Source organism: Lipotes vexillifer, unplaced genomic scaffold (assembly GCF_000442215.2).
Source record: "Lipotes vexillifer unplaced genomic scaffold, Lipotes_vexillifer_v1.1 scaffold61, whole genome shotgun sequence".
Classification (NCBI taxonomy): domain Eukaryota; kingdom Metazoa; phylum Chordata; class Mammalia; order Artiodactyla; family Lipotidae; genus Lipotes; species Lipotes vexillifer.
Genome location: NW_006787051.1, coordinates 335,032 through 347,571, shown reverse-complemented (window position 1 = coordinate 347,571; position 12,540 = coordinate 335,032). Strand labels below are relative to the sequence as shown.

At 54.9% G+C, this 12,540-nt stretch overlaps 1 protein-coding gene across 10 annotated transcripts in view; it reads left to right on the top strand.

Annotated features, from left to right (window-relative positions):
• Positions 1-12,540, top strand: part of APBB1 (amyloid beta precursor protein binding family B member 1) — a 24,370-nt gene that overhangs the window by 3,207 nt on the left and 8,623 nt on the right. For 3 of the 10 annotated variants that reach the window (XM_007459806.1, XM_007459807.1, XM_007459805.1), the window contains exons 2-6: positions 4,751-5,479; positions 11,327-11,502; positions 12,083-12,139; positions 12,223-12,308; positions 12,423-12,486. In XM_007459806.1, coding sequence (XP_007459868.1) covers positions 4,765-5,479; positions 11,327-11,502; positions 12,083-12,139; positions 12,223-12,308; positions 12,423-12,486 — 1,098 coding nt within the window. In that variant the 5' untranslated portion in view covers positions 4,751-4,764. Of the gene's footprint in view, positions 1-4,750; positions 5,480-9,507; positions 10,029-10,221; positions 10,411-10,471; positions 10,551-11,323; positions 11,503-12,082; positions 12,140-12,222; positions 12,309-12,422; positions 12,487-12,540 lie in introns of those variants that run through there. The other 7 variants (XM_007459808.1, XM_007459814.1, XM_007459809.1 and 4 more) reach the window with 7 other exon arrangements.

Here is a 12,540-nt window from a genome sequence, read left to right as displayed (position 1 = left end):
GCAAAAAAAAAAAAAAAAAAAAAAAAAAGAATGGTATTGCTACTTCTGGTTTACAGGACAGAACTGGTGGTCATGTCATTCCATGAGCCAGGATCCTGAAGGGACCGGTTAGGGTGTGGGAGAGAGAAACATGAGTGGATATGTTGGTTTCAGAGGCCTTTGAGACATCCAAGTGGAGATGTTGAGTAGAAAGTTGAATGTGTGTGTCCGGAGCTCAGATGAGAGGTCTGAAATGAAGGTGTACTTTTGGAAAGCATCAATTTGTAGGGGGCACCTGAAGCTATGGGCATGAATGAATACCTGTGTTGAATATCGGGTGAGAAAGAGAAAAGGGCATAAGAACAAGCTGTGAGAAACTCCAGTGTGTAACGGCTGGCGGAGGATGAAGAGCCAGCAAAGGAGTGTAAGAAACCACCAGGCAGTAACTAGAGTGTAGGAAGAAAACCAGGAGACGTAGTGTGTGGAAGCCATGGATGAAAGCTGGATGAGAGGCCCATGGTGTCAGATGCTGCTGAGAGTACAACCAGGATGAGGACCTCAAGTGTCTGTTGGATTAAATGACACAGGGGTCATGTTGACCTTGGTAGGAGCTGTCACTGAAGCATGTTGAGAGTGGAAGCAGGACTGGGAATAGTTGGAGAGTGAGACCCAGGTGAGGATATGGCAGCCATGAGTGAAGACAGCTCTTTCAAGAAGTTTGCGGGTGTGGGGGAGAAAAGAGAGTAGCAAGTGGCGCTGGAAGAATGTCAGGTCAAGAAAGATTCTGTGTTTAAGTTGGGAGATAGTGGATCCCACTGAGGAGCAGTTGACTAGGTAGGAGGAGAAAATGGATTAACAGTGGCATACAATTCCTGGAAAGGCATGAAAGGAAGGATTTAAGTGACAGGTGAAGCAACTGGTTTTAGGAAAAAGGAGATAAAAGGATAGGTGCTGAGTTTGTAGGTTGGGGGATGTTCTCTGGCTGATGGCTGCCATTTCCTCCGTGAACTGGGAGTGCGTTGGGGGCTGGGGGTCATCCTCTGAGAGGGAGGGATGGTAAAGGGGGTGGTCCAAGGAGAGTCGTGTTCTTGTCTCAGGCAGGTCTTTGCCAATGTCTCCGTCAAAATAAGCCTCGGGCTCCTCTAGTGCCCTGTTCTTTCCCCATCAAAATAGTCAACCACTTATTCAACAAATAGGCAGTGCTTCGAGTGCCAGATACTGCCGTTACACTGCATTGTAACGAGGTGTTCAGTGACCGTTTCCCTGCTAGACTGTGAGCTCCTTCGGGGAACAGTCATTTCTTTATTATTCATCACTCTCCCCCCCATGCCCAGCACAGTGCCTGGCATATAGTAAGTGGTCAGGTTAGAAGACCATTGGCCTTGAGCAGGCCTCGCCTGTCTACCCGTGTGGTCTCCTATCAGCCCCTTCAGGCTTAGTGGCCACTCTTTTAGCTCCTCCCCTGAGGGCTCCGCCCAGCTCCCTGCCTTGAGCCAGAATCCATTTGGCTCTTTCCATCCTTTGAGAGGCTCCAGGTGTGGGTAGCACCAGTGAGAGGGGAGAGGTTAGGTTGTGCCCCTTCTTGAAGGTATTGGGCAGCTGGTCACCCTTTGACCTTAAAGAGTGAGGTGAAGGAGACCGCACTGCTTTGGGCTAGGCGGTCAGGCTTTAGCAGTCTTCACACAGCAGAGCTTCCCCCTTCCCTCCCCCAGTGCTTTCTGCCCCCGTGACCAGATGGGCAGGCCTGGCCTGCAGTCACCCTGGTTCTTCACCGTCCCAGCCTCACGGGGCATGTGCCCTTCCCAGACCACACTTCCAAATGCGAAGGAGGTTGGTCCTGGCCTGAGCGCTGAGAAACCTGGCTCCATACACTGCTGCTTCAGAGAAGGGCCTGGCATCCCTATGATGCTCTGAGCGTGGCAGAGTCATGGGGTCTTCCATATCCTGAAACTCAAAGGAACATCGGTTTAAGCTAGCTCCCTCCCTCCCTTTTTTCCTAGATCTCAGGCCTCACCTGTCCAGGACCCCATCCTACTTTCTTCTCAGGGACCCTTCATCATTCTCCAGCACCCTCCCTGACACTCCCATCCCCCGCCCATGAGGCCACACAAGCCTGTCTCAGTGTCTATTCCCAATTAGTTCTGAGCTTCCTAGTTCCTGTTCCTCTCACCCCTCCATCCTGACCAGGGGCCCACTCTGTGCAGACGCACAGCACACTCTCTTTGCTAATGGGGTGCGAAGTTGAATGAGACAGGGTCTCAGATGTTCGGACAGAATGCAGTACTGGGTATGGTGAGCCAGGGGGGGAATGGGCACGTGAGGATGGGGATAGGGGACTGAACAGAAAAGACTTACTGCTTAGGAGCTTTGACCGCTGAGCCAAGTAGTGAAACATGAGCAGAGGTCCTCACAAGGGGAGACGGGATTCCAAGCCGAGGGATCTGTGTAAACAAAGAGCCACGGCCGTGTGAGTGTCACATGTTCTAGAATCCACCATACTTCCTGTGGCTGGAGTGTAAGGTGGGGAGGAGGCAGGATGGGAAGGAGGCCCGAGAGGTCATAGGCATTGGCTCAAGGAGGCTCTTGGTGATCTGCTAACGGGTACAGACATTATCCTAAAGGCAGTCATGAGCCATCTGATTTTTTGAGCTGGAGAGTGACACAATCTGGTTTCCATTTCTGGAAGATTACTGTGGTTCTGGGTAGAGACAGGGCCGTCTGTCTCTATGCCGGTGGCCATGAGCTTTCTCATTGCCGAGGTGGAGCCATACCAAGCAGACCAGCAGGTAGTTACATGTGAGGCAGACACGTGCACAGGGACCTTCTCACATTTATTTCACAGATGTGTGCATAGCATTGTGCTAGGGTCTGAGGGGCTAGGAGTGATGGAAATGCGAGCTACGGCCCCTGCCCCAGGACCCGGCACTGCACCCGAGAGACGGCAGAGCCTTGCGGGGCAGCCTAAACACCTCCGGGCAGTCTGTGCTCAGGGTTGAGAGCTGCGCTGTGGAGACAGAGAGCACTGGGGCCATGGGTTCAAGGAGAGAAAGAACTCAGGGCACACAGGCAGGTGGAGAGCGCTCAGGTAAGAAACTGAGGAGAAAGGACTGTGCAGCGGGAGTCTGAGGGGAAGGTGTGCCTGGGGGGCGGTCCGTAGGGGAGAGTTGCATGTTGCGGGGAGGTCAGGTAGGAAGAGACCTCTGAGTGAGGGTATCAGGGAGGGGAGGATAGTGTCTAAGAGGGTCAGGCGGAGACACAGTCGGATAATGGTTAGTCAGGGAGAATAAACTGTGAGGGGGTGGCCAGGGAGGGTCCAGGGAGTGAGCACAGCAGTGCTGTGAGAAGCCTAGCAGTGGAAGGTCAGGGAGATGGGGAGGGTGGAATGGGGCTTTGAGGGTGAGATCAATCGTTAGGGTGACGGGCTTGGCTGATCGGAGGAGAAGGTGATCCACGAAGCGCTTCTGAAGATGCAGGAGGGGGTCCGAGGGGATGGGACTGGTGGACTTTCACTGTGGAACAGGAGAACCCCTCACCTGAAGGGCAGGTGGAGTTTGGTCGGGGCCTCGTGAGCAATGGTTGAGACACAGTAACATGACCAGAGTATGTTTTCTGAAACTGGCAGAGGAGATGCGAAATGGGGCCTGGGGCAGATGGGAGGGCAGATTCCTACACTGATTCAACAAATATTTTTTGAGTTCTTGCTCTGTGTCAGCACTGTGCTAAGCCCTAGGCATACTACATTGGAAAAAAAAAAAAACAAGAAAGACAAAATCCTCACCACCATGGAACTGAAATTAGAGTCATGAGCAGACAATCATTGAACAAAGTAAATAATAAATTAGCTTGTCAGATGGTGTTGGGTGCTGGGGAGAGTTTGGGGATTGCCAGGAGGGGCCACGGTGGCCTGCAGATTTACAAAGGGTATCCAGGGAAGGCGTCACTGAAAAGGTGACATTTGGGCAAAGACCTGAAGGGCTGGAGGGTCCAGATCAAAGACTCCTGCAGTGACCCAGGCGCGGGGCATTATAGGGCCTGGCAGAGGAATTGGTACCCGAGGTGAGATACTTTATCGAAACAGTCACCAAAATGTTGCTTCAACTGGTCAGAGGAACCACGAGTTGGAGCTGAAGGCCCTTCCTTTATGACCTGCCTTCCTAGGACCTTACCCTTGAGGGCTTGGTCTATGCTCATTCTCTCTTGTCCTCATGGTCCCTAGGATGGGGTGGGCTCGGGGGCTGATTGGACCCGGCGATTTATGATGATAGGAACAGAGTGTGGGGAGCTCACAGAGGTGGGGCTGTGCATAGCGGTGTGGCAGGAGGAAGGGGGCAGGCAGCGTCCAGTGTCCAGAACACACGAGCCAGTCCCTCACCATCTGTGCCCCTGGCACAGCAAAGCCCCAGTTGGATGAGCTGGGGGTGGGGACACACAGAGAGCCATTGTGTGGAGTCTCTGCAGTTGGGAGTGAGGGCAAAGCAGGGGCTGGCTGTGCTATCCCAGCAAGCTCAGGGCTGGGGATTTGGGGATGGGGTGGACTGTGGGCCTGGGCCTGGTCAGTGGGGGTGGGGTTTGAGCCGGTGGTGGTGGTGATGGCGGACAGAAGTCGAGCCCAGTTATTCTCCTGGGAAAATAGCTCAGCGGACACAGCGGTGTGTGCTGGCCTGCTGAGCGCAGGGAGACGAGGAGGTGCAGGTCACAGGCCTGGGACAGAAGCAGGGGTGCTGCTATCCTGACCTGGAGGCTCAACGTGCTCTCCCCTCCCCGCCTGCAGGATCTGCCAAGGCCATGTCTGTTCCATCATCCCTGAGCCAGTCGGCCATTAATGCCAACAGCCACGGAGGCCCCGCGCTGAGCCTGCCCCTGCCCCTGCACGCTGCCCACAACCAGCTGCTCAACGCCAAGCTGCAGGCCACGGCCGTGGGACCCAAGGACCTGCGCAGCGCCATGGGGGAGGGGGGGGGACCCGAGCCGGGCCCCGCCAATGCCAAGTGGCTAAAGGAGGGCCAGAACCAGCTCCGGCGGGCCGCCACAGCCCACCGTGACCAGAATCGCAACGTGACCTTGACCCTGGCTGAGGAAGCCAGCCAGGAGCCCGAGATGGCACCCTTGGGCCCCAAAGGCCTGATGCACCTGTACTCTGAGCTGGAGCTCTCCGCCCATAATGCGGCCAACAGAGGGCTCCGAGGACCCGGCCTGATCATCGGCACCCGAGAGCAGGGACCAGATGAGGGAGAGGAGAAGGCGGCAGGGGAGGCCGAGGAGGATGACGAGGAAGAGGAGGAGGAGGACGACGACTTGTCTTCTCCCCCAGGGTTGCCGGCGCCCCTGGGGGCTGCGGAGGTGCCCCCCGGGCCCCAGGCCCTCGCAGACGGCCCCCGAGAGCATAGCAAGAGTGCCAGCCTTCTGTTTGGCATGCGGAACAGCGCAGCCAGTGACGAGGACTCGAGCTGGGCCACCTTATCCCAGGGCAGCCCCTCCTATGGCTCCCCGGAGGACACAGGTACCTTGTGGAGCTTGCTGTGGGGAATGTGGGAGGGCGAGAGGGCGGGGGGTGGGGGTCCCTCCATACAGAGGGCCAGCCTGGGCGTGAGTCACAGAGCCTGTATCCTCAGTCCTCAGCAGGCCACGCCCAGGTTTTCCTGAAGGAAATGGCCCCTACATTCAGAGAGTGCTTGAACAAGTTGATAGACCCATCCATCCCACACTCCCGGTGGATGGTGGACTAGGTCTGTTTATGAGGCACTTACCAGGTACTGGCGCTGTGCTCAGCATTATCGTATGGAATCCTATTTTGTTATGCCCATACTACAGGTGACAAAAAAGAGGCCTGGAGAGGTTTAGTCCTTTCCCAGGGTCACAGACAGTCTGAGATCACAGCAGAACTGAGATCTAAACCAAGTCCAAGTGCAGACCCGAGCTCTTGGCCCTACGCTGTCACCGATGCCTACAGCACGATGAGCCCAGGCGTACTCTGGGCTGGTTTTTAGAGGCAGTTCCTCCCCACAGAGGTCTATTTGGAAAGAATGGGGAATTGTGTGCAGAGCACCACACTGGACGTTGCAAGGGTACTGTTTAGTCAGGAATAAGATATTGACTAAAAGTTAGGAAGCAAAGGAAGAATAAACATATGCTTTGTTGGGGTGGGGGGGATAGATATTAGGACTCCCAGGATTGACCATTAAATGTGTCCCCTTTAAATAAGTTGAGTCTCTGCATTTGCTAGTGTCACATAGAGATGCAGACAGCTGAGGAGCAAAGGGCAGAGATAATGGGTTGCAGCCACAAGCCTGGGCTGGATGTTAGTGTAAGGAAAGACTCCTCCTACACCAGGCAGCAGGCACCTTACCCAGACCCCAAACTGGGGGACTTTTGCAGGGAGCATGCAGTTCAGATGAGCCAAGGGCAGCATGTCATCCCCTTTCAAAGAACTTACTATGGACATTTTCAGACGTATACAAAAATAATAGAATAACGAGCCTGATTTACCCATGACCCAGTTTCAACAATTAGCAACACGTGGCTAACCTTGCTGCATCTATACCCCCACCTACTCCTGGGCCCCAGCCTAGGTTATTTTGAAGCAAATACGTCCATCAATGTTTACTCATGCTTTTTTTTTTGTCTGCACCATGCGGCATGCGAGATCTTAGTTCCCCAACCAGGGATCGAACCCACGCCCCCTGCAGTGGAAGCTCGGAGTCTTAACCACTGGACCACCAGGGAAGTCCTCACTCATTCATGCCTTTCTGAAAGATAAAACTCTTCTGAAAAAAAATCCACAATATCAATATCATGCTTACGGAAATTTAGCAATAATTCCTTAATATCATCGAATATCCAGTCAATGTTTACATTTCCCAGTTGTCTGATAAACGTCCCCCCCACTCTTTTTAAAAAGTTTTGATTCATTGCATCAATATCCAAATAGGAACAGACCTTTTTTTTTTTTTTTTGTTTTTTGCGGTACGTGGGCCCCTCACTGTTGTGGCCCCTCCCGTTGCGGAGCACAGGCTCCGGACGCGCAGGCTCAGCGGCCATGGCTCAGCGGCCGTGGCTCACGGGCCCAGCCGCCCTGCGGCACGTGGCATCCTCCCGGACCAGGGCACAAACCCCCGCCCCCTGCATCGGCAGGCGGACTCTCAACCACTGCGCCACCAGGGAAGCCCAGGAACAGACCTTTTGATAGTCAATATGTCAAGGTTTCTTTTGATCTATATATACATTATTCCTCCATCTCTCTATTTTTGCTCGCAGTTTTGTTGTTGTTGTTGTTTTAATTGAAGCCACTGTGTTGTTTGCCCTGGGCTTTCCGTGGTCTGGATTTGCAGACCCTCCCTGTGTGGTATTGAACATGTTCCTCTTCCCCTGGATTTCCTGTAAATTGGCAGTGAATTCTAGAACCTTGATCAGATTCAGATTTGAGGGTTTTTTTGTGTTTTGTTTTTGTAAGAACACTTCACAGGTGGTATTGAGTAATTCTACCAAAGACAAAGTCTGATTGCCTGTCTTTAGGGGGATGTTAGCGGCAGTCAGTGGTCATCGCCTGGGTCCCTTTTGCAGGGAACAGCTACTACTCCACTCCAGCTGGTTATTTATAGGGTTAGGTGGGGGGAAATGTAGTCTCAATGGAGCCAGTTCATGTAACTTTTCAAGGGAAACTGAAAACTAGATATCGATGTGAAACGTCCCAATTTCTAAATGTTAGCAACCAAGTCTGTTTTTTAAAAAAGCACCATGCAGGCCAAACAACATCTATCTGAGGTTTACATCAGACTGCAGGTTGCTTATTTGCAACCTCTGCCTTAGGGGGTGTGAATCTGGGGCCAAATAATGGAGAGCCTGGCTGCTCTGGGGCCCCTGAATGGTCACTGTGGTGGCTGCTCCTATGAGCTTTCTGGGAGTGGGAGGACAGAACTGCTGAAGAGCTGGGAAGGGTATGCTGGGTGTGGGCAGTGACCTCAGCAAGGGAGCTGGTGTGGCGAGAGGATGGGCAAGGATCAGGCTCTGCCGGAGGCTGTGTTAACTGAGGGTAGCACAAGGGGCTGCGTCACTGCCTCTTTTGTAACTGTGTTGCTATGACCAGGAGGGCCACAGAGGAGGTCTGGGCTCCTGTAGGAATGTGGTAGAATTGAGCAAACATTATTTTCTCCTTCCCACCCTAGGATCTCCACAAAGTTGTTGATTGCATGCGTAAGTATATGAATGAATGAATGATGACCAAATGATGAACGTTGAATGAATGAACTTTCCTACCTGTGTTGGGTTCATACTGGGAACCCACTGTGTGGGGTTCATACTCATTGCCAGGCCTTGTCCTAAATGCTAAGAATACATACTGCGGGGGACAGATGTCCCTGCCTTCAGTGGCACTCACAGTCTGGGGTGGAGACAGAAGTAAACAGGTAGTTAGGGCCCTGGGGTGGGGGAGGTGCAGGAGGGACATCACACACCCTGCCTGTGTGCATGGTCGGGGAGAGGGGGTGGGTCAGTTTTGAGAAGTGACTTTTACGCTGATGCTGGAAGGAGGAGTGGCTGGTGCCAGGTCAAGATTGAGGGGAGGGAGGCTGGGCTCAGGGAGGATAAGGGGCGTGTCCCAGGCAGGGGGAGAGAGAGACCAGAGGTATGGAGGGTGGTCAGAGGTAAGGCTGAGAGGCAGGCGATTAGGGGCTCATAACAGCAAACAAACCTTGTAGAGGAATTCGGGTTCTGTCCTGAGGGCGAGGAGAAAACAATTCGAGTGTTCAGCTGGAGAGAAGGCTGGCATTTTGGAACAGTCATTTGGGATGTAGCATGTGCAGCTCAGACTGGAGGAGTCTAAGCAGGAAGAGGGAGGCCCTTTGTGAGGCTGCTGCAGTGACCCAGGCAGAAGATACTAGTAGTCTGGACTACGGGCGTGCGCGCGGATGGGGAAAGGAGAGCGCTCCTGACTCCTGAGCAAATGACTACATCTGGCTTAGCCTGGGAGGCATGCGTGGGTGAATGAATGATACATGAACCTCTGAGTGCGTGAAGGAGCGCCGGAATGAATTGGTGCAGGAGTGAAAGTGTACATTCCTGAATAAATGCGAGCTTGTGGAAGCAAAGGCCGGGGTGGGGCTGTGCTTGGAGGGAGACGTGCCAAGCTCCAGAAGGGCCTCCCAGATGGTCAAGGGGGGAGAGCGGCCCCTCCAGGACAGATCGGAAGGATGAAGCTCTTTGAAGCAGGAAGGTGCAGGCTGACAGGGATGGCAGATGGATTGGTGTGTGTGACTCAGTCAGAAGGTGGTGAACTGGTCTGCAGATTCAAGGGGTCTGTGACCCTTCAGGAAGAAAGGTGTGGCTCTGCGGAGCATGGCTGCCCTGGGTGTGGGGTTCCTGGAAGGTTTGGCGGGAGAGCCCTGAAGACGATGGAGGGTCTCTGGGGAAAAGTGGGCATTCTAATTCCCTAGGGCCTGAGGGGAGGGGAGGGTGCGGGGGAAAGAGGCAGTAATGGGTACCTAGAGGCTGGATGGGCAAGAAGAGCCCCTCCTCTGTGGGCCCACCTCATTTGGAAGCTGAGGGCAGTCAGGCACCTCGCCCCAATGACTCTCACATCAGGTATGCAGCCACCTTGGTGTAACCACGCCCACTCCCAGCCCTCCGTGCCTGTTTGCCCAGCAGCCTGGGTCTGGGGACTGCCTGTCCCTCAGTGCTGCCTCTTGGACCAGTCAGGATTCCTGGTTTCCCTGGTAACGGGAAGCACGTCAGCAGTCTGGGCGCTCCCAGCCGGTCCTGGTGCTGCGGTTGCCGAGGAGACGCTGCAGCCTAGCTGGGCCCTGGCAGGTGAGGGGGGTTGGTGCTGGGAAGCCCCAAGCCCGGCCTCAAGCTTGCTGGGGCCCAGCCCCTGAAGCCCACTCTCCGCTCGAACTGCTGGGCAGGTTCTGGGCAGGGGAGGGATCCCCGGGAGCCTTGAAGCCACACCCTGTTTGTACTGAGAGCTCTAGGCTTTGCAGGGCCCCAGGTAGCTGGGGTATTCCCGAAGGGCTGAGCCTCCTGGTGTCCCTAAGACTGGGCTTGACTGTGGCACTGAGGTGACCGCTTTGGGGTGGGATGGAGATTCAGGACTGGGGGGGAGGGGACGCAGGATTAGAAAGAAGAGATGTGAGCAGGGAAGGCTGGGGTCTCATGAGCCCTACCCCACATCCCCACCCCAATGGGGTCCCCTTACCTGGTGGTCCTGGCCCCCCCCTAGTGAGCTCCAGGCGGGGGAGGATCTTGCCTGGCAGGCGCTCTGCCCTGGTGAGAAGGGGGTGGGATGAGCTTTTCTCTGCAGCCCAGCACCAGGCTGTGAGCCCAGCTGGCTGGGCTGGAGGGGCTGTGAGGAGGGAGGGTGGAGGCAGGAGGGGCTGGGAACAAGCGCCATGTTCTCCCAGGACTTCTTCCTGGCCATCGTCCTGCAGGACAGTAGCCCAGGTGAGGGGCAGCACGGGCCCCGGCCATGATGTGGGGCGGGGCTGGCGGGGAGCACAGAAGTGGTGGAGGCCTGAGCTGGGCTGCAGGGCTGGAGTGGCGTGGCTCTGCCGGGGGAGGAGGGGCTATGTCACAGGTGCGTGGTGTGTGTGCACGTGCATGAAATGTTTGCCTGCGTTCGTGTGTGGCAACGGTTAGGTTGTGGATGTCTGTGGTATCTGCACACATGTGGCAGAGGTTGACATATGTTGTGTGTCTGAATGTGTATTCACTGTCTGTGTGGTACCCACACATATTTTGGGGGTCACTGTGGGTGTGGTCTCTGCACATACATGTACAGGGGCTGGACTATATCGCTGTATGTGCGCACTCCTCTGTGTATGGTGGCTGCATTAGTGGATGGCTGGAGTTGGTGTGTGTGTGTGTGTGTCTGCCCCTGCACGTGCGCGTGCACCTGTATGCAATACCTGCTGTCTGTGCGGGTATCTCCTGTGTGTGTACACCCTTGGGTTTGTGGTGGCTGCACAGGTATGTAGTAGGGCTTGTATATGTTGTATGTCTGTGTGCACCTGTGTGTGCAGGAGCTGCTAAGTGTGTGCACCTGGGATCCGGATATGTATGACAGGAGGTCATTTGGGGTCACTCAACCTCCTTCCCTTCTCTCTGCCTCCCTCCTTCCCTCTGTTTGGCCATATTAGGCAGGAGCAGAGCCCAGGAGGAGACCTGAGTCACGTCTCATGCTGGGGGCCCCCCATGCTGTGACTCCAGACTTCAGGTTCTAGGAGGAAGCGGGAACCTTGTGCTGGAGCCCTTCCCCTGCCCTTCCTCCACCATGGGGTCTTGGGAGGGGACTGAGCATAGCACCCATGATTTGCTTGTCGGGTGGGCAGACCCTCACCAAGAGCCCCCCACCTAGCAGATTCCTTTTGGAACCCGAACGCCTTCGAGACGGATTCCGACCTGCCAGCTGGATGGATGAGGGTCCAGGACACCTCAGGGACCTACTACTGGCACATCCCAACAGGGACCACTCAGTGGGAGCCCCCGGGCCAGGCCTCCCCGTCACAGGGGAGCAGTCCCCGAGAGGAGTCCCAGGTGAGGCTCGCGGGCCTGATGGTTTTGACCGGGGGTGGGGGGGGGGATAGGAAAGGGATGAGAATATGAGGGACAAATAACAGGACACTGGGAGACTGTTGAGGCTGAGACAGATAAAAGGGAAGAAAAATGGTGATTCTCACCTTTCCTATTAAGGGTCTGGGAAAATTCCAGTGTAATTAAAACAGAGACATCAGAAGAAGATGCTGGCTTGGTTGGTTAACTAGATATTAGATGTTTTGAATTCAAGGTGTCAGGGAGCCTTCCAGGTGGAGGTAACCCAGCAGGGAGTTGGAAATGCGTCTTTCTAAAGCTTTCTTAGGTGGCTGGCTGGTCAGGGGTTAGACCTGTGGGTTAAGAGCTATTTCCAAATAGAGGATATGTGGTTTGAACTATATAGAAAAATGCTGCCTTAAATGCAGAAAAAGAAAAGCGTACCTTACAGCAAGTTAAAACGGGCAAAGTGACTTTGTGAGCTCGAGCTGTCAAACTGCAAAGGAGTCGGCGGGGGGGGGGGGGGGGGAGGGTGGCGCTGCTGTTGCTAGATGAGCCACCCACCCCCGGCTCCCACCCCTCCTAGCTCACCTGGACCGGCTTCACGCATGGAGAAGGCTTCGAGGATGGAGAATTTTGGAAGGTGAGTGAGGGGACCTCCTTCACAATGGAGGAGCTGGAGAAGGGGCATCATTTTGGTCCTGATTCCTCTCTCCCCTTCCCAAGGATGAGCCCAGTGAGGAGGCCCCGATGGATTTGGGACTGCAGGACCCTGAGGAGGGGACGTTGCCTTTCCCAGCTCAGAGCCTCAGGTAGGTGGGAAGGCATGACACAGTGGGCTGACAGTGGGATGGGTCTGTCTGGAAGGGACCTTGGGACAGCTCCCCGTCTGGGGGCCTGTACCAAGTGTTACCACCTGCCTCCAGCCCAGAGCCGTTGCCCCGAGAGGAGGAGAAGCTGCGCCCACGGAATGCCAACCCAGGGACCAAGGTTTGTCAAGACCAATGCCCGTTCCCTCGTTGGGCCGCCCTGTGTACAGGAATG